This window comes from Columba livia, chromosome 5 (assembly GCF_036013475.1).
Source record: "Columba livia isolate bColLiv1 breed racing homer chromosome 5, bColLiv1.pat.W.v2, whole genome shotgun sequence".
Lineage (NCBI taxonomy): Eukaryota > Metazoa > Chordata > Aves > Columbiformes > Columbidae > Columba > Columba livia.
The window spans coordinates 62,886,216-62,911,479 of record NC_088606.1 but is presented as its reverse complement, the minus strand read 5'-3'; the positions used below and the strand labels follow the sequence as shown (position 1 = coordinate 62,911,479).

Genomic DNA, 25,264 nt, shown 5'->3' with positions numbered 1-25,264 from the left:
GCACTTCAATAGCTATCTTCATCATCCCAAAGAGGCTGAGGTGCTTTGGCTTTATCCCTCTTTAAAGCACAGCCACGTCAATATTTTTAACAGACCGATATGTTTAAAGATGAATTCAATAAATCTTTTTTAATAAGGTATCGAGTTATTCTACCTAAGAAGCAACTCTAGAGTTCAAAACATTTTCCATCTTAACCACCTAAAGTGTTAAAGAGAAAAGTATCTGAGGAACAGTAGATATTTTTGTTAATTGCAAAGTAAAATTATCAGTGCACCAATAAAAATTAAATAGAGTCCTCAAAATGAAACCCAGACCACTTTATATTCTCGTCCTGCAGTTACTGTGACTTGTGGCTCAAGAAACAAGGACCGGATTAGTCGCATTAAAGCCAAAATTCCCCTTGACTAAAACATTTCATTTGTTTGCTGTCTTTTCTGTTTATTGAACTCTTGGGATTGTTAATCTTCTGCTAATTTAACGACTGGAACCACGTTGTGTATAAAAACTACTACATTCCACTTTGGAGATTAATAGGCAGCCATGTGTCAGTCCAGCAGTCTTCACTTGTCTGGATAAAAGGGATGGTCTATTTATCCACAGCAAAGTAGGCCCCAGGCAGTGTGCAAGCAAAAGAGTTGAGATTTGGGCCACCATCATGTTATGTGCTCACCCAGTCCCAGGGGCGCATTAATGCACCACAAGAAACCCCAACAAAGAGGGTGCCGTCCCTGCTCCCTCTTTCCTTCCACCGTAACACCCAGCCCAGCCCCAGGGAGCAAGATCTGCACTGGGACCTTTCTTTCTCTGCACTGGCCAGACGAAATGATTTAATTGACCTGCAGTGCAGAATTGCTTTAAATAGTAACTGGTACCGGTATATATATTTGTGGTACTCCTATTAAAATATTATTTTCCTCCTTGTAAGTACAGTAGGGGAATAATTGGATGTCCAGCCAGTTCTCTCTCTGCAGCACGTGACCTGCTTGGACTATCATTTATAGATGTGGAGAGATGGGAACGAAACATGAGGAGGATGTATAGCTACTCTGAAATTCAAAATTCTGAAATATTGATTCAGAAAATCAATACAAATTTTAAGATATTTCAAAATAACTTTCCTCAAGTCCTACACCATTTCTCAAATGGGAAAACATATTGATTTCTCTGTCGTAGGAAGAAGTCATCCTGTGCAAGGAACGGGGTGCTGGCTCCTCTCTTTTCCTTCTACCCAATGTGCCCCAAGTCTCTCTATTTTTAGGGCTGGATGCGACTCAAATACTACTGAAGTAAAATCCACCCCTGGCTTTTGTGAGACATTCAGTGAGGTCTCGGTGGTTCAGGACTTGTGCCATTGGAGTGTAAACTCATAAACAACTTTATTTACATTAATTTCCTGGACACTTTATTTTTCATGTAGTTTACACAGGTGAAACATAAATGCTTACAAGGGAGTGGTGGCTTAAACACCTCTTTGTATTTCATTAGTTGCCCTATTTAATCTGCTATAATTTATTGCAGCCCATAGTTGCACCATATGGCCTTGTAGTGCCTTTACTTATTTGAATATAAACACCACTGAAGTAAACAGGAATGCAAAGTATTTAAATCAGAAGAGAGCTGAGTGCTAGATTTTCAGCAAGGACTCTGCAGCTAAGTGTTTAAACCATTATTTTAGACTTCCATTACATTTTTGTTTGATGCTTTACCCTGCTATGCGCTCCAAGCAGAATCTCTTTCCCTTCTAGGCATGTATAGTTTCTTCTCCTTTGGTTTCTTAATTTGGGTTAGATCCCATAATGTGAAAAAATACACTCTGATATTGCACCTAGAGCACATTGATGAGGCCTGAAGAGCTCTTCTGTGATGGGAATTAAGATCAAAAAGGATATGGAATTTAAATATTCAACATTTTTTCTCAGATATGAAACAGAAAAATTGTTTTGATGCAAAAGTCATTGCGACAGCATACGTTACTTAGACTCTGGGACCATATTAGGGTAAAATGGCTTTTTAAATAGGAATTGCACTGAGAGAAACTCCTTCATATGGAAATTATGACATTTTGTCTATTGCCTCTTACTAGAAATGTTTAAAAGATCTGTTAAAAATATTCTTTTAAGAAGTTGTTTCAAGATAAAAGAAAGTAAATAAGAACCGGTATAATTTAGAGGCTTATTTCTGATTAGTTTCTTAATTTAGGCCCTGTTAACTGCCAGAAAATTGTACTCGTTTGGGGTTTGCTGTGATTTTGTCAGGCCCCCATCCTCCCCGTAGATTAACACTGTGTTAATTCCATGTACTGATGGGCTTAGAGAGAATCAGGGAAAAAAAAGAGCCTGAGTCCGAGCACTAACAAACAAAAGACAAGAGTCCGAAAAACACATTCTCGCTGTCTGTTTGACAAACTAGTCCTAGACCTCCGTCTGAATTTAGCCGATTGATTCTTAGCTAACCATTGATCTTTACTAACATCCCACTAAAAGCACGGACACAGAAGGAGGCGGACAGCTTCCCCCATCAAGCTTTCAGCCACAGCCAGGTGGGACACGCACGCATACGGACGAGGGATTGCTTGCCGGGAAGATGGACCTTTCATGCCGTGTTCCCCCTCGCTGGGTGACAGGCACCGCTATCTGTTTGCTCCCCCAGCGTGGGCCAGCCTGGGGCTCCGATGCCATCCATAATTTCTTATCACCCATCATCTCCCAGGGCTCCCACACCTCCTTGTTGGCACAGGGTCTGTCATGGACCCCTGGAGCTCTGTGGGGTCCCCTCCAGCCACACAGTCGGTGAGCCCAGTGCTCCAGGTCAGGGCTAACCCAGCAGGGTCAAGGATGGGCATTTACACTGGTTTAAAGTGTCTGTGTAAGCACATTGTAGGGTCCTGAGCTGGGCTGCTTTCTGGTCTACTGCTTTCTGTCTCTCCCCATTTCCCAAAGAGAGAGATCTGTTAAAATCATTCTTTAAAAATAAACCTTTAAAAATAACCTCAAATAAATGCTAACAGCCTTCCATCACATTTTTTTTTTTATTTGCATTGGTATAATAAATAGGGCTTTAGGAGTATTCTCAGGTACCTAAAACACATCCCTTCTGCATATGTTGGAACCATATAACCCTACCATTTTCCTTCCCTGTCAGTTCCCTACCTATGTTACCACACCTCCACCTGGTCTGTGCCTTGGCAAGTGGTGACACTGCCTATGAGAATGGATAAAGGAAAATTAACTCAGGCACAGCCCAGGGGGCTCCCTTCCAAGGGTGCAACTGGGCTGTCACTGTGGAAGCCGTACTTGGGGGTGCAGGGAATAGAATCATAGAATAGTTCAGGTTGGAAGGGACCTTCAAAGCTCATCTAGTCCAACCCCCCTGCCATGAGCAGGGACATCTTCACCCAGATCAGGTTGCTCAGAGCCTTGTCCAGCCTGGCCTGGAATGTCTCCAGGGATGGGACATCTACCCCTTCATCTTCCCCCCAGAGACCCCTCCATGGGGCTATTTCCCTCACACCACAAAACCCACCGCCTCTTCCAGGGTCTCTCCATGTCTTCCCCACCTTTTCCTCATGGTTGTTCAGATCAGAGACTTTGCACCCTCTAAACCACCTTCTTGCACAGTCCCCCAGCTCTCTTATCTCCATTTCTCCGGCTGTGGGAACAGCACAAGGTTCATTACCGGTACAGGTCTGCAGCGAGGGCAAGCGGGAGGCTATGGCTGTGCAGGGAGGTATTAATGTCCACCTGTAACTAGCTCCATGAGCTGAAGGCAATTCTTGGCTTTGTGGGGATGGCTGATCCCATGCATGGGATCTTGGGGGTTACCCCAGGCTGCAAGTCACATTGGAAACCTAAACTGAGAGAGATAAAAAGACAAACCAATCCAAATGAGACTTGGCTTTGTGGATGCATCATCCCCAGTATGTCCTGGGGGTCGAGGCACTGAAGTCTGCCCAAGTCTTCCATTTCTGGCATAATGCACATCATCATAATGATCACCACCCTCATCATCATTGTGTTTACAGCCCTGGCAGAGGCGAGCCGGGAAGTTCTGCTGCTGCTGAAGCCCCAGGCAGCTGTCACACACACGCAGCAGCTGGTGAAATGGCCTCTGGTGCTCAAGGAAGCGAGTCAGCACATTGCTTTGGTCTTCACCTATTGCTCTTGGACTGGCTGACGTGCCAGGGGGTGGTACAGACCCAAAAGAACAGTTTTCAAAGGTCCATCATCTTTGGCTTTCCTCCTGCCCTGAAGTGTATGCCTTGTGTTAGCCTAAGTTTCCTCCCCGCTTTGTCTGGAAAATCCCTACTGATAAATAAATATGAAATTCTGGCCATTTCAAATGAACTTGCTAGCTTTGCCTTAAAAAGGGCTTAGCCTTCTTGTCAGATATTTTGGTTTGCTTAAAATTTGGGAACCAGCAGAATTTTCTTTAGGGAATGCTGAAGGAAATCTTTGATGGGAAAGCAGATGATAAAAATAACTATTTGGCGACAAAGGTGGTCAACTGGGGATTAAAAGCCCCTTTGAAGTTGCACACATTTGGGTTTCTGATGAGCTCAAAAAAAAGAAGCAAGAAAAGCAGTGGGTTTCCTGGGCTATGACCACACTTGGGCAGCTGATGACTGAGTCTAGGTGAAGGATTTGGGAAGAGGAAAACAACAGGTGGTGGGCGGAAAAAGCAGGAGAATCAGATCTGCCTGGGGAATAGATGGTGGATAGAGTGACCGACTGCTGATGTAGGAGCGAATACCACAAAGAAAGAGAAGAATCAGGTGAAACTATGATTAAACTCTTATCGCTTGCACCACCAAGGTCTTTGTGAAAGACTTATTCACAATAAAAGAAAAAAAAAAAAAAAAAAGGAAAAGAAAAAGAAAAAAAAAGAAAAACCCAACTCTTCAAGTGCTTGTTCCCTCGGAAAAGGATGAGAGCAAAACATGTGACCGATATTAGTCATGTCACTTAGAAAGGTGTTCAAATACCATGATGAATGATGACTGTGGTATAAGAACTTAGAATAACTTAGCCAATAAACCAAATTTGGGACACAAAAAGAGATTCATATGGGAAATACTGTGAGATCCACTCCTTGCGTGGATGACTCTTTCTATAACCAATAGATTTTTTTTTTCTCTGATGCAATACATTTTCAGCAATAGAACAAGGGGTATCACACTTCAAGCTACAGCAAGTGACATATACGGAAGCAAAATACATTTGAGATGCATCATCATCCACTGGAAAATTCCAAACTCAAAATGTAGCCATTCCGAAAAACTTCCTAGGGCTGTTTTCCGGACCAATACTATTTTATCAGATATCTGTTTATAAAATTCAGCCAAATATCCTCTCGGATGGTTTTATAAACTTTTGGCAGATGTGAATGAACATGTATTCGACAGACCCAATTAAGCGCCTAAGCTGCTCCAGTCTCTCGACCCCTCATGACCCTCACTGTCTCTCCCATTCTCAGTAGAGTTAGTCAGGTTTCAAAAGGTATTTGCTATCAGAAATCATCTGCCTTTTTTTTTTTTCTCCTCCTTTTCTTTTGGTAACCACCTGTTTCCCTGAAATTCATTGTCTTTTCATGATATATTTTGTTTTGAATCTGAATATTTCATCAAATGTCATTGTCAGACTTTTGAGAATAGCTTTAGAGGGAAATACTGAAAGCCTCTTTGAACACTATAAAACAATAGAGAACTGAGTTTGTGTTGAAAATATTGGGAAAAAAGATGATGTTGAAATGTCAAATACTTTTGCAAGTCTGTCTACCTTGTCAACACGTGGCCTTTTCTGGTTCCTCGGGGAAAACGTGCACATGAGCAGTGATAAATACAGAATGACCACTGGGCCACCACACAACCTTCTGCCATTGCTGTTGTTTGAAGGAGTCAAACATGCAAAAGAATAAATAAACTTGAATGCAGGATCAAGCCTGAAGTTGGTACTTTGACACTTCCACATGTCTATAGGTTTAGTGTCTCTAATATTAGAATAAAACACTGCAAGAGTGAGTACATTAACCTGTATTGTTATGTCTTAGGCATGAGCAGTCTCCATCTAGACAGCATCTATCCTTCCCTTACCATTCACAAGTGTTTCTTAAAAAAGTTCTACTTATAGAGAAGCTTAAATATATACACACACATATATATATATATACATAATCTATGTTATTTTTCGCTTTACTGAGTGCTCAGAGGGAAGTTGGATAACACCTCTGTATTGCTGATAAACAGACAGAGGCAAAAGAACTGGGAAGATCTGCCATACAACACAAAAGTTGTATAAGAACTAGACTCAACTGTCTGTGGGTTATTAATAGAAGCAGGCGAGGAACCAGCCTCGCTGGTCTTCCCTCCACTCTGTCTTTAAAGAGGCTGCATGGCCATGAAGACAAAGCAAACCCTGTGGATGCATCTTCTAATGCTCTTCTAATCTTGCCAAAGAGATGCAAGAAGGGTTAACCTGAAGCCTTCCCACTGCCAGGGTGCCCTCCTCCTCAACATGCCTCAAGTTTTGTTGTTTTTTTTTAAACTATTTCAGCTCGTATTTTACCATTTGTTGCAATAATGGAGTCTAGTCAGAAACGTGTGGCCCCATAAAATTTAGGCATAATTTTACGTATGTCAGCTTTAAAAAGTCAGTATCTGCCTCATCAAAGGGCAATCATGTCCAATGTGGGTGTCTGTGCCAATTGTGTTTTGAACTGCAGCAATAATCCAACCACACCATGCGAAGAGTTTTTCTACACCCACATTTCTTAATTATCATCATGAGACTGAGGTAGCTGAGACCAGATCTATAATGTTTTCTGGATGTCAAAATGCCCACACACCTTCTGTAATCCTGGTGTTACCAGCCCCCTTTCATATTGCTTTTAGCTTGTCCATCTAATTATCTATTACCGTCACTGTTCAGTGTATTATTCCCAAGACCCACAAAGGCTTGTCAGGAGGAAGGGGCTCTGTTCGAGAAAAAGGAAACAACTTGTCTGATGAGACCTCCTTAGCTGCAGAACCCTATAAACATTTCAGTGGATTATAAACCTCCCCTCAACTCTTTCAGAAATGAATATATTTTTTTACAGCCAGGTGAGACCCAGGGCTTTAAAAGTCTCTGCATACATTACATCTGTAAACAATGCATCTCCTTGGGAGATCTGAGGTCTACTGTCCATTTGGAGAATAAATAAGTTCATTATTTTCGCATGTGCTACAGTCAATAAGGATCTGAAATGGGAAAGTAGCGAAAATGTTATGACTTAATGAATGTGTTGCGTAATCATTCTTGCCAAATGTCAAAATAAATTGGAGGCCAGAGCAAACGGTTTACGCTTGTTAAATTGGGGGTTTGTGTGCTATTTTGGGAAGAAAAAAAAAAGACCAACAGACCAGACCACAAAAAGGTAGGGGGAAGAGAAAGTATATACTTGGCCACTTCTGGCAAGACCTTGGTCCATTACAGTCCCACCGCTAATATTCCCCACGGGAGACTGTACAACAGCCTGGGACCGTGGGGAAACCACTTACCGAGAGCAGAGTTGGCTCTGTGGCAAATGGCCCGTCTGGGAGGCTCCCGCTAGCCTGCAGGAGCAGGGGCCAACCCCCACAGCCCCGCTTACGCCATAGACCAGGCCTGGCTAAGCCCGGCCTCCCTGGGAAGCACCAGGCTGTGCCAGGCGTGAGAGTCAGCCACATCCATCAGCAACTTTGAAAGACATTTTTCATCAGGAGACTACAAGAGTTTGTGCTCTGCCAAGAAGTTCAAATGACAACAGGGATAAAGAGACTGGAGCCAGATTTCGCGTTTGCTGGAGGCTGTTGTGAAATGTCTGTTCACATCTACAGGTAGCCCATCGAATTTGGTTTTGGCATTCAGGTATTGAGAAACGCAGGTTTTGCTTATGTTATGCAAGGATTTTCCTATTTGTCCAAGCGATGAGTACCTTGAAAGCTCCAGCTCTGGAAATATCTCCACAGCCGAGGACCTGATCCTTTGAACACCGAAGCACGTCACGGCTATTTTCCCTTTGAGATTGCCTCAGGAAAAGATCAATTAGGATTACGTGATAAGTAAAATTACTCCCATACTTACATGACTAGGAAAATAGGTCTCTCAAACTGCACGTTCAAAAGAAGATCAAAGCAATATTGTCTTTTTGCGGTTAGATTTTAACTTATTTATGTTTTTCCCCATTGAGTACATGTTCCAGCAGCACCGAGAGGCCACAGGCACATGCTTCTTACTCCACCTCTACTTCTCGTAATGGGAGCACCACGAAAGTGCCTGTATTTCTAGCAGCCTGCATGAAATGCGTGGATACACGTATGTGGCTTCCATTTATTTTGTTTCATGACACAGGGAGGAGGGGGGAAAAATCCTTTTCATACACCTACATCTATCACATACCAACTAAGAATAGAAGCAATATTGAGACAGATGGAAATGTTAACAGTGACAGCTCACAAGCACGAATCACACATTTGTGAAATAATGAAATGGGTGGGCAGTTGTTATATGAACTCCATGTCAGTCACTATGTTTTCCTGGCTATAATTTTGCAAGACTGTGTCTCGGAGATATTTCCAGTTTATGGGAGAAGTCGGTGCCCTGCCCTGCACGACACCTTGGCGGCGTGTGGGTGTAGGGATTCACTGGAGCTGGCGAGTGGTTTGCACGCAAAACTGCTCATCACACACCCCGGGTGCTGTGGGATGTCCCCTGACATCTCCCTAACAGGGCATTTTACTATTCCTAACAATGTGGTGGGAGAGATGCAGAAAGGAGGTGTAAAAACGTTCGGGAACCCAGACACGAGGGAAACATGGAATACCCACACTTGTTTCAAACTCCTACTTCCAAGAATACAAGTATTACCTTCCTTTTTTTTCCCCCGTATCTTCCCATATTTTATGGTCCTGCTCACTAGCTGGACTCACCAACCACAAATGACAATGAGGATTACAAACCCAGTCCTGAATTTCCCAGTTCTTTTTAGTTCTTCATGCCCCAAAAGCCATAATCTCCATTTTAAGGACCACTTTGACAAGCCTGGTTTTGCTAGCCCCAGTTTCTTAGCCCCAGTCTAATGTTAGCTCAAAGGTGAGGGAGCTGTGAAAGTGTCTATATGTATTTTGCCTTGTGCTCTTTCCCAGGTCTAGGGAACCTACTGATTTTCAACAACTTTGAGATGTACTGTTTCTTACAAATGTTGTTTACAGCACTTGACTATTTTTTGCTGGAGGAATGAACTAGATCTTCCAAAATCTTATGGATGCTCTCTTTGTTTGCGTATCTGATTAAAAAAAAAGTCTAGCAGCTACATCTTTGAGTGCTCAGTGGTGATTTACTACAGTGATTCACAGTAAGACTTGGAGCTCTGAGGGAAATTAGTCCCCCGGGATTCATCCACCTTTCCAGAACTTCTCATGGCAGGGCAATCATATATCACTGTATTTAGGAAGCAACGTATGGTTACTAAATGGCAGCCTGTCTGCATTTTCTTTGGGCATTTCTGAGAGCCCAACAATATTGGTGTGATAAAGAAAATAAATAAAGGACTTGCTGTTCAAAGGCAAATGTGTGCATCCAGCCACCTCACCTTAATGAAATGCTAGACATAATCCTCCAGCATACACGCCTGTGAATGGTGGCCACTAAAAATAAATAGTGAGGACTATCAGACCATTTGAAATAGGAAATTATTGAATGGTGCTGAAAATCAAACGGTTATCCGAACAGACAGGTGCCGAGAATGACAAACTTGGAGAGAGACTATTCCTACGTCAAACACCACATTAAAAAAACATCTTGTGCTGGACACAGACATCTGACAGGCACCAAACCACTGAAGGCAACACTCATGGTATCAGGTAAAATACAAGGAAAACTGAAAAAAGGAGCAAGACAGACTGCCACGTCAAAACTTTGCAGGATGAAGACATATTCAAAGGAGATCAGACATTTTACAGTATCATAACCATAAGAGATGAAAAGTGGTGACGAACCACCATCAAAGCAGTGACAGCTCTTGGAGAAATAGTGGGTACTAAAATCAATAAAGCTACTTGCAGATTAAGGTATGAGTCACCATGAGCAAATGTGACCAAATATGGCCCAGTGTCATTTGTTTAGCAGCCGTCCGTCCCATGCATCTCTGCAGAGAACTATTAGAATTCAACACAAACACAGCAACAGAGGCAGAAGGGACAATACCAGAACCAAGAGTTTTTCAAGAACTGGTAAGAAAGTAATGAGTGTAAAATTTAAATATAGGCAGATATACAAAATTATCCGTGGAGTGGAAAATTCATGTAAGTAGAAGCTCCTTGGCAACCTCCTATATAACAGAACCATTTATTTTGGGAGGTGGATGGGTTTTAATAGGGCTCATCACCACTAGATCACAGTAGACGCTTCAAATATTAGCTCTACCACCTGACTTTTCCCCAAGTGAAAAAAAGGTCAGAAGACGTTTCTTTATGGATTTAACAAAACCAATACTGCAAACTAGGTGTGTTTGAGTTTTCTCCAGCCTGCCGATGACGGATGATTCTGAATGTCATGAAGTCTACTTTCTCCTCTCCTCAGAGCTCCCGAGAAATACCTCTCGTCGCATCCTGACAGGCATCCCCAGCAAAGGCAAGTTCTCCAGGTGGAAATGGAAAAATACACGGCAGGACACAGCCCGGCCCCTTCCCCGGGCTCCCACCCAGTGTCACGGCCAGGCCCGGGGGCGGGGGGGACCCGGCGCGGAGCCCAGGCCGCCGTTAGCGCACCTCCAGGTTGTTTTTCTTTAATGATAAAAAAAGCGCGCCCCCCCCCCACCCCCCAAGAGATACTAACGCAGAACAAACACCAGGTGACCGACTTTAGTGGGAGCTCCGCGCCGGCGCCCCCCCGGTGCCGTCCTGCAGCACCTCCATTTTGGCTGTGCCGCTGCCCGGCCCGGCTGCACCGTCCGGGGGCTGCTGTTGCCGTCCCTCTCCCGGGGTGGGGGACGGAGGGGGCGGGAGAGAGGCGGCATCCCCGCCCCCCCCCCAGCACCGCTCCCCCGTCTCCGTTGGACGGTGTCCCCCGGGGGGAGGCGGTCGCCGTAGCAACCGCGCTGGGCTGGGGGGGGGGGACACCGGTGGGGGGAGCCCGGTCCAGCCCGGCCGGGGCGCGTAGTCCCCTACACGGCGGCTCCGCGCTGCACGGCGGGGATGCCGCCCCCTCCCCCGCGGCGGGCGGCCCCGGCGATGCCAGCCCCCCGCCTGCTGGGGGGTTTCCCTCCTCGGCGCCGCTACGTGCGAGTCGGAGCGGGAGCCCGGCGGGAGGCGGGGGCGGCGGGGCCGCGGGATCCTCCCTCCTTCGCTTCCTTCCCTCCCTCCCTTGCCCGCTCCCTCCCCGGCGGGGCCCGGCGCCGCAGCGGGGCCGGCCGCGGGGCGCCGCCGGCTCTGCCGCAGGGAGCGCTCGCCACCCCCGCGCTGTAAGCGGGCTGGGGGGCGCCGGAGCCGCCCGGTACGGCTGGCGGTCCCTCGGATCCCCCGGGGCGGGGAGGAGGGGTGGCTCCCGGCGGCTGGGATCCCCCCGGGCGGGGAGGCGCACACTGGATGGAGCGGGGCGGCGGAGGCAGCGCGGTTCGGCGCGGACCCCTCCTCCGCCGAAGCGCCCCCTCCCCAGCAGCGCGGGTGGGGGGGGGGGTCAATGCACAGTCTCCGTGCAGAGCAGGAGACCCCCAGAGCACTACCTGCGAGCACTGCCGCTACCGCCCCTGCTCCGCCAAACTGCTGACTTTCCAGAGCTTATTTTTAGCCCGGAGACTAAATATTATTAGCTACATTTCTACGTAGGAAGAATCGGAAGCGGGGGGAGGCACTAGAGGGAGGAAGATGAACAGAAAGCTTATCCGAATGATCTCCAGGTGGGGGGGCTGCGTTTGGGTTTCAGGCTTGTCAAACACCTCCCCCCCACCCCTTTTAATTATAGCAAAGTAGATGCGTATATTGGATCATCAGCAATACATGCACGGCTCTCCCGTTCAGTCGTAGGTTGCGTACACAGAGGGGCCATCAGAGATCCCTCAAGCTGGGGACCAGCTCATCTCCATGTAGGTAAAGATCAGCTGCGGCTCTTTATCTATGTAAGATCAGTTGTGCACAGTGCCAGCTAGAGCTCAGCTGCATCTCTTTAGCTATGCAAAATCAACTTGCATCCTTAGCTAGGAAAAAAAAAAAAAATCCGTCGCATCTGCTTATCTAGGTAAAGATCAGTTGCATCTCTGCCCAAAGCATGCACACGCACATAGAGAGACGAGATTCCCAGATTAAATCAGGCACAACTTAACTCAACTCGTAGTGCAATCTTACAAAAGCTTCTCCTACCTTTTCTAAGCCTCCACACACCGAGCAGCCAGCAAGGTAACAAAACTAGGCAAAGAGCAGGCACCCATCCCCGCGCCACGGAGAGAGAGGCAAAAGCCAGAGGGGGGGCCGCCGGGGGGTCACCCCTCCGCTTACCTTAGTCACAGCTAACACCCCGAGCAGTGGCTAGATCGCGGAGATAAACACTGGCATTTCCCAAAGTTGACACCGTCAAACCAACCCCCGGAGCTTGCAAGACTCTTTTTTTTTTTTTTCCCCTTTTCCTATTCCAGCCCGCACCGCTAGGAATTCAACTTCGCCCAGATCCAGCGGGGCGAGAGGGCGGCGGGCGGGGAGGGGAAGGACCGGGAGGGGGTGGCGGGGGGGGGGAAGTCGGTACCAAGTGCCAGCGGCTCCCCGAGCGCGCAAGGGCGCGGAGCAGCGCGGGGCCGCCGCCGCCTCCCGCGGGCCGCCCCCCCCCGCCGCCGCCTCTGTCCAGGGTGCTGCTGCTGCTGCTGCTCCTCCCCGGCTCGGGAGGGGGGGCCGGGAGGAGGGGGGGTGCGCACCTCCGCGCCCCGCTGCGCGCCCGGGCCGCTCGTCGCCCCCGTTCCCCGCGCGTCGTCACGTGCCGCGGCCGCGCCGCTCCGCAGCCCCCAAAGCCGCCGGGGCAATGCCCTGGGCCTCGCTCCGCGGCGGGGCGCGGAGGTGCCCCCCCTCCGCCCGGCCCTGAGCGTCAGCCGCCTTCCGTGCCCGCTTGGAGAGGGCAGGAGAGAGCCGGGAGGAGCGAGCGCCCGGCTGCAGCCAAGTCGCCGGCAGCTCCAAGTTTTCTCAAACGCGATGTTTCCAACGCAGCCTTAAATCAGAGAGCGTTGCAATTAAAGTTACACTGTCTAAAGCACAATTCTTCCGGCCTCCGCGGGTTACATGCTTCAGTATAATAAGTACTAGAAAGCCGAGTCCGTGATATTAGATACTGTCGTTAAGCAACATCTCAACCTTTATTTTTTTTTTTCCCTCTGTAGTTATAAAAATAGGCTTTTTTATTGGTACTCACCATTGTTTCTTTGCTGTCCTGGAGACAGAAGTGTCTTAAAATCCAGTCTCTCCAACAGATGCTGGAAGGTAATGTGTCTTGTTTGAAGTCATCATGTGAGAACTTCTGCTTTGCTCAGTGGATCGCCCACCACTTGGTGTGACTTATGAATCTAATAACCCTTTGCAATATCCGCAAGCTTAAACTCTCCACCACCTTGGTGCCTACAGAAGACAGAAAGCAACTGGCAGGGAGTTTTTAAAACCTATAGATTTACGCAAACGCCTTAGCTCAGAGTCACGTTTCCCTTTGAGTTCTTACGTGATCTTAATGAATGAGAGGGGTTACCAACTAACACGGTATAAAACGTGATCGCAACCGCCTCCCAGGAAACCGGAGCGGGACAGAAAGTTCCCGAGGAAAGTCCTTCCCGGCCGGGCGCGCTGTGTAATGAGCCCTGACTGACTCCCGGCCGCTCTCCTTCCACCTCCCGGCTCGCACCTGGGGCCGTGCAAGACGAGCTGGCTCTGGAGATTTGCATTGGTGACAGGTAAGTAAACATTTGGCTTTTTTTTTTTGAAATGTCACGTTCACTCTCGCTCACACGGGAAGTGCTCCAGGGACTTGTTGCATACTTAGCTCCTGCCACAAGAGGAACATGCCACAGTTGCCAAGACGAGCTCCTTCGGAAACCCCTGCTTTTCCCCGAGCCGCAACTTCCCAGCACACTTTTCCTCCCCCCACTCCTCGCTGTGCCCTCGCCGGGAGGCGCAGCCCCGGGGGCGGGCTGCCCCGCCAGCCCCGCCGCCGGGGTGAAGAGAAGGGGGGCGCATCCCGGGGACCTGCCTTCCCCTCGTCTTCTGCCTTCCCCTTGTCCCCTTTCCCCGGCCCCGCCGCCAGCCCTGCGCGCCCGCCGGGCATCATCTCTATCGCTTGATCCATCTCTCCCCGCTCGCGATGTAAAAACCCCCGCTTGGCCACCACGGCGGCCTCTTTCCCCAAGAGAGATGGTTGAGCCCCGGTATTATTCCTGCTAAGTCTCACAAAGTCCTTCTCCCCCATTTTGCCTCCGTATCTCGCACTTATTTGTCACCAGCGCGAAGAGCGTGTGTGGGGCGGGGAGGGTGTGATGGTGGTGCAGAATTCTTTGCCTTTGGAGCTGAACTGCAATCAACTGAATCTGGACTCCAAAGTTTGTGGGTGATGCCTCTGATAGCAGGAAACCGCAGGTCCTCGCCCGCCCCCCTTCTCTCCCGGTTGATTCTCACAATTGCATTTACGGGTCGTTTCTCTCCAGAGCGCCCCTATTTCCCCCGCCCCCCCGAATCCCAGGTACTTCTGCCTGGGAGCCAAAGCAAGCTGCCTCTTTCATGACAACCATTTATGTTGATCCATGCAATAACCAGCAGATGCTGCCCTAAGACTGGTACAGCTGATACTTTCCTGCCTCGGCTGTCCTGGGGGCAAGGTGTGAGAAGAAAAGTCAAGTGGTCTCCAGCAAAACTGCCCTGAAGAGAACTGCTGAATCCCATCACCGGCATCACATACTTGCTGTATGACATGTAACAGGTAGAGCCGTTCAGAAAGGCTGTTGCTGATGTAAGGCTGCACCCAACAGATCACCCTATCATTTGTCACTTAAGCCCCATCCTTAAGTATTGGTCTTCAGTCAGGAAGCTGAAGTTTTCTTCTAACAGTTGGAAGTACTCATAGTGTTAATATTCGTGGGGAATACTACTTTTTAAATTATATGAAAGCTTTTCTTTTTTTCCCAAAGCATAAGTGTTTCAACAAGTCTTGCAGTAAGTTCTACTTTCTCCCAGTCATCTAAGCAAACACCTCCTGCCTCTCCCTCAGGGGAGTTAAATAGTTATGGCAATATCTGCTTGGGGCAGTAAGTCACATGATTCATATTTTGACTCCAAAATTCTTATCTAAGTTGTAAAAGTTTTTGCCTCCATGGAGTCCTCAGCGGTTTTGGATAGAGAGAACTTTATAAAGATGCAGTACCAGTGAAAAAAAAATGTTTCTACATACTTATTTCATAGCTCAGGAAAGTAATTCCAGCTATATTGTTTGTAAGAAAGTATTTTGTCTACAGCACTGGTCCTCCCCTGCTTCTCATCTCATTAACTTCTAGATATTTTCATTTTCTGATGAAAATCTCTGTCATTAGAGATGTTGAGAGGAAATTTTTGCTAGATCACAATATTTTGTCAATGCAGTAATGTTGAACTTACTAAAAAACTTCCACGAAAGCTTCCTAGGAGATTCACAACAGGAACTAGACATGCTATCATTCTGATCCTCTCCAGTTGCATTTTTCAAAGCAAATCAATGGGGTTTACCAGTAATATTGAAGTAGGGTCATGCTGACAGAACCACAAAGAAAGATGCTCCTTTAGAGAGCTCCTGGTCAAGCCTTCTGATTAAGATAACCCAAGAGAACTCCACCCACTTCACTGGTGATAGGTGACAGCTGATAACCCATCTCATGCTCATTAGACCAAATCAAGTATGTTTGCTGAGGGGATAATTTGCTTTATGTTGCTTCAATCACATCAGCCTGAAGTAATTAATGAAAAAACAGGAGTGGTAGTAAAGAGAATGGTACTAAAGTGTATGGAAGAACAAAATGTCATTGGTAGGGTGAGATGGGATGCTACAGAGCATGGGAATTATTGGCAGAAGAGAAGGAGGTAGTATAAGGCAATCACAGTCCTTTCCTTGTAGTGCTATTCACTGTTGAGAGAACAGCCCAGGTTGTTCTGATGGACCAGAGCCAAAGTTGAGACATCACTCATTGCACAAAAACGATGGAAAGGAGTCACTGACAGGGAGCTGAGGGAGATTCCTGCAGGAAAGGCATTAGAAAGGAGTTGGAGTGGAATTAAACCCCGGTGCCTGTTGAGTTTCCAGCCATTTTCTTTCCCTATGTCTTGTTTCTGACTATGTTTTTTATCTCTAGAGGGGTTGATCCCTACCAGAGACCCAGCCATGAAAAAGTCTCTTTATGTGAGTAGATGTGGAGGATTTTTTTTCTTATTACCGTAGAGGGGCACAACTCATCCACAGTTACTCATTTGACAAGTCCTACACTTCAGTAAAAGTCAGCACTAGCGAGTAGAGTTTGGTCTATCATTTAAAACTAATAATCAGGTGATCCATTTACAGGGTGTTGAAACAGGATAGCTGTTAGCTTTTGACAGAACGACACGGCCCAGCATTTGCTATATTCAGGTAGTTCATACATATAAGGCAATGTACATCTCTTGTTCCAAGTCTGTTTATCTTGGATTTACATTGTTACCAGATGAAGTATACAGCTGTAGGACTTGACTTCAGTGTGACTACTCATATGTAAATAGTGACATAACTGTTTAGCAGATGAGGCCTAATTAAGTGGGAATCAGTCATACATTTTCCCCTCTCTCAGAGAAAAGAATGTGAAGAATACTGCAGAACCATTGCTAGAAACTCCTTGAGCCAACTGGCCAAACACCCCAAAATCCTTAACGAGCCGCAAATGTTTGTTCCCTGCCTTAAAACACCATTGAAAGCAATGAGCTATTACTGGTTGGCTTCTTCACATACTTGAAAGGCTACCAAAATGTGCAGATGACTGCTATGCACAAGCTAGAAGACACCTTCCATCCATCCATTATGCACGGGCTGCTCCTTCAGAGATGACTGAAAACTCACCTCAAACACCAGCGTTAGCAATCCGAGCAGAATCAGACGATAACAGTAGCTGTCAACTTTATGGAGATGCTTCTGAAATAAGAGCTTCATTGCATCATCGCTGGTGTGAAATGGGGCTGCCAACTTCTCTCTATGCCAGGAATCTAATGGCGTATTTGAAAGAAAGGTTCCCTGGGGTCACTGTGTGCTAGTTTGGCTGGTAACCTCCTGCTTCTTCAACAGGCGGATTTGGCACCTGCCCTGCTACTGCCTGGAGGGTAAATACCATCCTTCCAGTACATATTTAGAGTAGCCTCCCATAAAGTGTTGATTTTCTGTGCCTGATCTCCTCCTCCTGGAGATTATCCTGCTCTGATATCTGCAACTCTTCCCCGATCTTCATGCTGCAAGCGTTAGCAGACTTTCACTCTGCCTCCTCCCTCCCTGGAAGAGTTTTCCTTTTTTTCCAAGCCTACTCATCTTCAAACTGCTCCAAACTGCGTATATTCCATGCTGGTAACATGCAGATGAACATCGTAGTCATGATCCCACTCACATACTAAACAAGCCTCCCACCAATGCCTAGTCCTCCTTTAAAGCACTAGAACATTTCAGCTTGCTTTCAGTCTCCTGAAAGCACTAGGAAATCCTCTGGAGTAGGCAGGGAGCAGCAAGCGCGCTTGCTGTGTTTCTACCTCGGAGAACAGCTCGGCACAGGCTCATCTGCAAGCTCACATTTGTAGGGAATGGCGGGTGAGACCCCCAAGCTGAGGTGGTGGGTCCATAGGCACAGAGCCTTGGCTCCTGCCCACCTCAACTCAGCAACCCAGGAGAGGGACTTCAGCCTCAGCATCCACGGGAGGCATTTTGTACATTGACTTGTTTTAAAACCAAAAATTGTGCCAAGCTCATGTTCACACTTGGTAAAACCAGGAGAGAGACTCAAGGTAGCCCCAAGGAAACCCACACCTGATATAGGTCAGCACAAAACCAGGGTTTCCACCATCCGAGGTGTCCAAACACCTTGAGATGGGCACCTTGGCCAGTGTTCCTGTGCTGTAGAGGCAGCGCACGGGCTCGAGTGGGAGGTAAGAGTGGGTCTGCCAAACGTGGCAGAGGTAAGAGAAGGTCTGCCAGTGTTGTGTCAGCCACCAATTTGCTCATGCTGGGGAAATCCTTTGCTCTGCGTTTTTGGCTGGCTCTAGGTCTGCCCGGCATCACTCACAGCACACCAGGGCCATAGTGTGGATTTAGGAACAGATATGAGATGTTTGCATCAAGTATTTATTTGCCATCAACTGTTTTGCTTAAACTATTTTTGTTATTCATGGAAAAGGCATGTTTCAGGAAAAGTTAAAGAATTAGGGTTTTGTTATTCTCAAACTACCACCAATGCAAACATAGTCCAGACTATATCTTATCCGCTTGTGCAGAACTCATTTAAGTTAGCTGCAAAAGACAGGAGGTGAGATAAATGTAATGGAAACTACTGGCCCATGTAAGTTCTCCTGGGTGACCTGAGCAAAATGAGCCACCTGGTATCTCTTACTAGTAGAAAACCAGAGATAGGGAGAGAAATCAGAACCTAGAGAAAAAAGAAACATGACAGCAGTAATCTGTTACTATTGCAACCTGATTACAGGATTCGTTGACACGGCAGGGACCCTTTCTTTCGGCAATGAAGACTACATCTTACTTCATGTAACGGCAGGGAAAGTATTTACGAACACATCAAACCTTTAAAACTGATTCTTTCTTCAATTTCCTTTAAAAAGAGCAAACATACAACATGACCATGAACAAAACAAGCTACACCACCACCTCATCACATTTCTAAATGCTGTTCTGTACAGTCCTGAGTTAGTAAAGAGCTCTAGCACTTCCAGTACAGAAACTCAAGGGGATTAGCCTTAATTGTACTTATGAGTGAAAAGTAAACACATACTTTAGTTCCTTTCTAAGTTAATGTTTAAAAGGAAACTATCTCCCAAGCCATATTAATCTACTTTTCGACAGTCAAATACCCTATCAGCTTCCATGGGAGTTCTCAGTAACAGCTGCGTATTTGAACCTCATTGAGCATGATGGAAACGTGTTATTGTTAAGAACAAAATAACTGTTGGAAAAATTATACACTGAGTTAACAGAGAGCAAGAGGAACTGGATGCATATCGTGTAAGGATTATTAAGGGATGCTGGCGAGCTCTGAGTAAGAGCGACCCTTGACTTTGTCTTGGCACTTGTATGACGAACTCTTTCAAATATAACCGTGTTCTCTTTAAGTCTCCTGTGTAAAAAAGGGAGAAGGTGAGATGACAGCAGAAGAGGGGAACAGGGACATAGTAGTGTGGGAGAAAAACACTGAAGTAGGAATACAGAGAAACTCTTATGAGGCTACTAGTGAACTAAGGTCTGTTAGTAAAGTAATAACCTCTATCCAGGCTCCTGCATCAAGTTAACTGAAAAAAAAACATACCAGCTATGTTTGCAACTGTCCAGTATATTTTTATCCTGTCATTTTCTGACTAAAATGACAAACAAATTCTCCCCTGAGACAGCGTTCACAACAGCCAGGAAATAGTGCTAATGTTGACCTAAATAAATAAAGCTTCTCCTACGTAAGAATTCCTGCAAGGATCCTTTAACACAAGGTACTTTGAAAACATTTACTGCAAAATGCATATGAAGCCCTTGGGGACAAAAAACCTGCTAGACACTATGGTCTCACTATCCCAGTTTGGCAAACAGGGCTGAGAGCTTTATAAATATGCTGCTGAAGAAAACAGTGGTACTCAGGGTAAGACTCCTGGTGCCAAATCAGGCGGCCCCAGGTCCTACTGGTAGACGCTTCCATTAGAGCACAGAGGAATTTTCATAGAAAAAATGTTTTGTGGAGTTGTATGCATGGGTTTGTGCTCAGGGGTGTTGACACACAGCTTTAACTACCTGCCCTGTCTTATGATGATTTGCATGATGTTTTCTGCCTCAGGTGGTGCTATTACTCCTGCTTAACTTGTTGGTAGGGTCATTCATTGCTGTTAATGAGAGCAGTTACACACTTAAAATATATCTCTTTAGATGCTGTGTTTATTGAGTTAAATTAGGTCTGTTGATCTTAGTCTGAAGTGGTAGAGCCCAAATCCCTTTCCAACATTAAGCTGTCCAAAGATAGGGGCAAGTCTAGAGGAAAATTTTGTGGAGGCTTATTTAGGATTTTGTTGTAAACGCATCAAACTCAGCAGTGTTAGAGGTTGTTGGTAAAAATATTATTACTACTCCCACTTTCTATTTGCATCATAGATTTGAAGTTGGTTTTGTTCCATTTGCAGCCCACATACTGCTGCAGCATCCTTCCTTTTGCTCTACCTCATAACCCGTCAAAAAGGCAAAACCTCCGCTGAGCGGCAATTAGCAAGTCTTCTGTTCCAGCAGAGATGACAAAACCGGCTTTTGTTTTTCCAAGACTTGGAGCTAGAATGGCAAAGAAGGCCCATTATTTTAATTTAGTGCCCCCTGTAATGCTACCTGCTTACCTTAAAGACATCGTTCTGCATGGACTTTATGCGTCAATACCTTCCTTACACACAATGTACATATGAAGCCTTTAGGTGAGCAGGTGTCATTGTGAATTAATCCATTTCAGCCACTTAAGTCCCTTCTGCCTTTCATCACCTCTACTGGAGTTGAACTAAATATAATCTGTGCATTTTCCCTTCCACTTTCTTTTCTGATGCACTCTATTCTAATTGCTCCTCATAGGAGTCAAAGCAACTTTTGTTTGTGACCCAGGGAACTTTATTGAATAAGTATATCTAGAAGTGTTTCTAACACTGAACAGCACACAAACTGCATGATTACTTTTAGTGTCTCGTATTGAACAGAAAGTATTTTAATAACCTGAAAGATTCTTCAGTGAACAGTGCTGGATCTGCACAATTTATAGCATATTTAAATATTTTTACATTGGTACCCAAGATTGAATTCCAATATTTTCTTTTTCTATCTCTGAGCATTTTAATACACTTCTGGGAACACTTACCTTTCATGATGAAAACAATATTTTCTAACATAAAGTGGTGATTTCAGCTTAAGTGCAACCATATGTATCTTAGGGCAGGGGCTTTTGGTTCTAAATAACTGTTTAATGTTAAGGATCTTTCACAATGGAAATGTCACAAACTACCATATAACAGCTTTCTTGGAGAAACGAAGATACAACACAGAACAGTATAGCTTCTATAGTTAAGAATAAATTCTTTGAAGCACAACTCCAAACTGAGATTTTCTTTTTCAATGAAAATTGTGTAATTACAGAGATATGGGAAAAACACAAACCAAATCTACTTGATTTAATGAGCCTGTCTCTCTCGGTATTGGTTAGATCATGTCATATTTTAGTTTACCCATCTGATTACTGATGGGTAATAACGCTGCTAAACATAATTCCACAAAACTATGCAAATAACTTATCCCTGGCTCTACACAGCATATACCCCTCATCAGTAGAAATATTGCTTTCAATTCTTTTGTTTCAGGCAAAGATCTCAAATGTTTCAGAAACCCAAATTAATCTTCATGGCTTTGAGGGACATTTCTGTGTCCATTTTACAAAAAGAAAAACTGAGGCAGAGAACATTTAAACTGCCAGTAAATGATTCTGATATTGCAGCTCGGTCCCTAAGCTGTTTGTCCACAATAATAATGCCGGTCAAGATTTGGCAGTCCCAACACTTTTTTCTAAGAAGTATATAATGACTCTTCTCCTGTGCCCTCTGGGTATATTACTTTGACACTGGGAAAAGATCCATGTAAAAATATTTGTATCATAATATCAAGGATATGCAGTCCTTCGTATTGCCTAATGGCAAAACACTGGTGAGAAGCAATTATTAATTTGGGGGTAAAACTACTTCAGTTTTTCAACTTGTACATAAAGCAGAAGAAAAAGTAGAGGACTTGGGCAAACAATGAGAGAATAGCTATCAGATTTTTCAGCTCTTAAGCCTTCTTGAACTCACACTGTCTGCCCTAAAGGTTAATACTTATCTGTGGGTCAAAACATGTTTCTTGTGCATTTACTCTGTGGTCCACACCTGGGGTAGTGAATTGGAAGAAGTTTTATGGAAGAGCTGTGAAATCATGGAATAATTTTGGTTGGAAAATACCCTTAAGTTCATCAAGTCCAATACGAAACCTAACATTGACAAGTCCACCACTAAACCATGTCCCTAAGCATCACATCTACACATCTTTTGAATACCTTCAGGGATGGTGATTCCACCACTTCCCTGGGCAGCCTGTTCTAGTGCTTGTCAACCCTTTCTGTAAATAAATGTTTCCTAATATCCAATATAAACCTCCCCTGGTGCAACGTGAGGCCATTTCCTCTTGTCCTATCACTTGCTACAGGGTAGAAGAGACACCCACCTCACCTCAACCACCTTTCAGGCAGCTCTAGACAGCAATAAGGTCTCCCCTCGTCCTCCTTTTCTCCAGGCTGAACAGCCCCAGCTCCCTCAGCTACTCCTCATCAGACTTGTGCTCCAGACACCTCACCAACTTCATTGCCCTTCTCTGAACTCTCTCCAGCACCTCAATGGCTTCTTTGTAGTGAGGGGCCCAAAACTGAACACAGCCTCACCAGCACTGAGTAGAGGGGGACGATCACTGCCCTGGTCCTGCTGGCCACACTGTTCTTGATACAAGCCAGAATGCTGTTGGCCTTTTTGGCCACCTGGCCACACACTGGCTCATATTCACCTGGCTGTCAACCAACACCCCCAGGTCCTTTTCCACCAGGCACTTTCCAGCTGCTCTTTCCTGAGCCCATAGCACTGCCTGGGGTTGCTGTGACCCAAGTGCAGGACCTGGCACTTGGCCTTATTGAACCTCATACAATTGTCCTCAGCCCAATGATCCAGCTGGTCCACATCCCTCTGCAGAGTTATCCTACCCTCCAGTAGGTCAACAATTCCACCCAACTTGGTGTTGTCTGCAAACTTACTGAGGGTGCACTTGATCCCCTCATCCAGATCACAGATAAAGAGATTAAACAGAACTGGCCCCAATACTGAGTCCTGGGAAACGCCGCTTGTGACTGGCTGCAAACTGGATTAATTCCATTCACCACAACTCTTTGGGCACAGCCATCCAGCCATTTTTTTTACCCAGTGAAGAGTGTGTCCATCCAAGCCATGAGCAGCCAGTCTATCCAGAATGCTGTGGGAAACAGTGCCAAAGGCTTTACTCAAGTCAAGGTAGACAACAGCCAGAGTCTTTCCCTCATCCACTAAGTGGGTCATCTTGTCATAGAGGGGGATCGGGTTAGTTAAATGCTCTGGTAGCCTGCCTGTGCACCTCATCTGGTGCCTGCTCTCCATCCATGGCCAGGTACCCCTCTGAGCCCTACCTTGCCTCAGAGCTAGAGGAACTGGGTAGCAAGAGGAGCACACAGGTCATCCCCTGAGCCCCACCATGCCAGGGTGTGCTGAACCAGGGTGGCTGGAAGGACACGTGCCTTGGCAGGCAATGGGCCAAACCTGCGCACCCCACAATGCCGGGGGCCCTCCGTGCCATGGCAGCCATCCCGTGCTGCCAGCCTTCCCTCCTTAATCAGGCTTTTAATCAATCAGCACTTGTGACAAAACGCAGGCCTGCCAATATTTTCTGATCTTTTACTGGTGACTCATTTTTTTGTGCAGCCTGTTTTCCATAAGGAGGAGAAGGCACCCCAGATTCTAGCAGGGAAGGAAGGTGTGAAGATTCAGATAACCACAATAAAGATAATTCCAACTTATTTGTCAGGAAAACTCAAGATGACTATCATTATTAATAATTTCAGTCTCTGAGGTCTGTGCAGTTACATGAGACTGAAATGAAATTTGGCCTAAGGTTTCCCTGCCTTTCAGTGGCTTTAATTGTTGGCTTAAAGATGCAGTTGCTTTGAAGATGCTGTCTCTCATAATCTCACATTTATCTTATTCTCAAGCTTCTCACAAATCTTTAGACATTCCTTGCCTAGGAGTAATCCCCACTAAATATAAAGTACATGTCAGTACTCTGAAGGAAAAATCTGGGAATAAAATCTAGAAGGAAAACCATAGGCTGAAAAAAAAAAAAGATTAATTGCATGGAAGTAGGTAAGAAGTCATAGAATACCAGTACTTCTCAATTATTTAAACTTAATCAGCAGCATATAAATCACTGTATCTTAACATAACACCTTCCTGTACCACTAAGCCTCTCTCAAAAAATATATTTTGGATATTGGCCTGAAGAGCGTTCTCAGGGAGCAGAGCAACACAAGCAAAAATGATAGTAAGACAAAATGACTGAAATAAAAGTTGTATAGTTGACTAACAACATAAAGCTACATAAAAATCCTTGAATGTGATTCTAAAAAGTGCAGGCTGGATTCTTAGCTTCTTAAATTGACACAGCTCCATGGTTTTGTGGAGCTGAGCCACCTTGTGTCAGACCAGGATTTGTCTCCCGTGCCTTAGGGCTCTTACAGAAACAGTAAGGAAGAAAACCAACCAAAAACTGTACAAATCACTCTAATGACTGCTTGTCTATATTGATAACTAAATAAAGCTAGTTTAATTTTTCCCCACCTAATTATTCATTATGATAAAGGTTTTTGTTGTGCAAACTCATTAGTAGAGCTTATTCCCCATCATTTACATTTACTGATACAAATAGCCAAAAAGCGCTGATGAATAACCCACTGGCTCTGAAATCCAGCAGTGCAGAGAGGTCTGCGCTTGTATTGTGTGCAGCAAATAACTATGATATTCTAACCTCCATCGCTAACACTCACCATCATTACGTGTGCTATTTTGTATGTGACGTCTTCAGTGATTCTTCCCATTGCAGCTACGTAGGCACCATCAAAAGCAAGAGGCACCTGAAATAATTGTGCCCTGATGTCAGGGTGCATGCTGAGCCCTGGGAGGTGGTGCTGTGTTTTACCAAGGGTGGAAGGAAACCTGCTGTTCTTGGGCAGCTGGAGGAGCTGACAGGGGCACGTGGGCTCTCTGTAGCAGCTTCTCCAGGGAAACAGGGCAGTGTTGGGGCTCATGGAGCCACAAGAGTTTAGATGCAGACAACACTGGCTCTCTGAGTTTCTAGCTAGAAGGCAGGAATTGCTAACAGGTCTGGAGGTGTTTGGTGGGCTTCAGGAGCAGAGAGGGCAGTGGTG

General features: G+C 45.7%; 1 protein-coding gene across 3 annotated transcripts in view; it reads right to left on the bottom strand.

The window, feature by feature from the left end:
• Positions 1 to 13,955, bottom strand: part of BDNF (brain derived neurotrophic factor) — a 42,956-nt gene extending 29,001 nt beyond the window's left edge. Inside the window, exon 1 of one of the 3 annotated variants that reach the window (XM_005499331.3) lies at positions 13,405 to 13,955. In XM_005499331.3, coding sequence (XP_005499388.1) covers positions 13,405 to 13,407 — 3 coding nt within the window. In that variant the 5' untranslated portion in view covers positions 13,408 to 13,955. Of the gene's footprint in view, positions 1 to 12,371; positions 12,453 to 12,506; positions 12,886 to 13,404 lie in introns of those variants that run through there. The other 2 variants (XM_005499332.3, XM_065065463.1) reach the window with 2 other exon arrangements.
• Between the last annotated feature and the right edge of the window lie 11,309 nt (positions 13,956 to 25,264).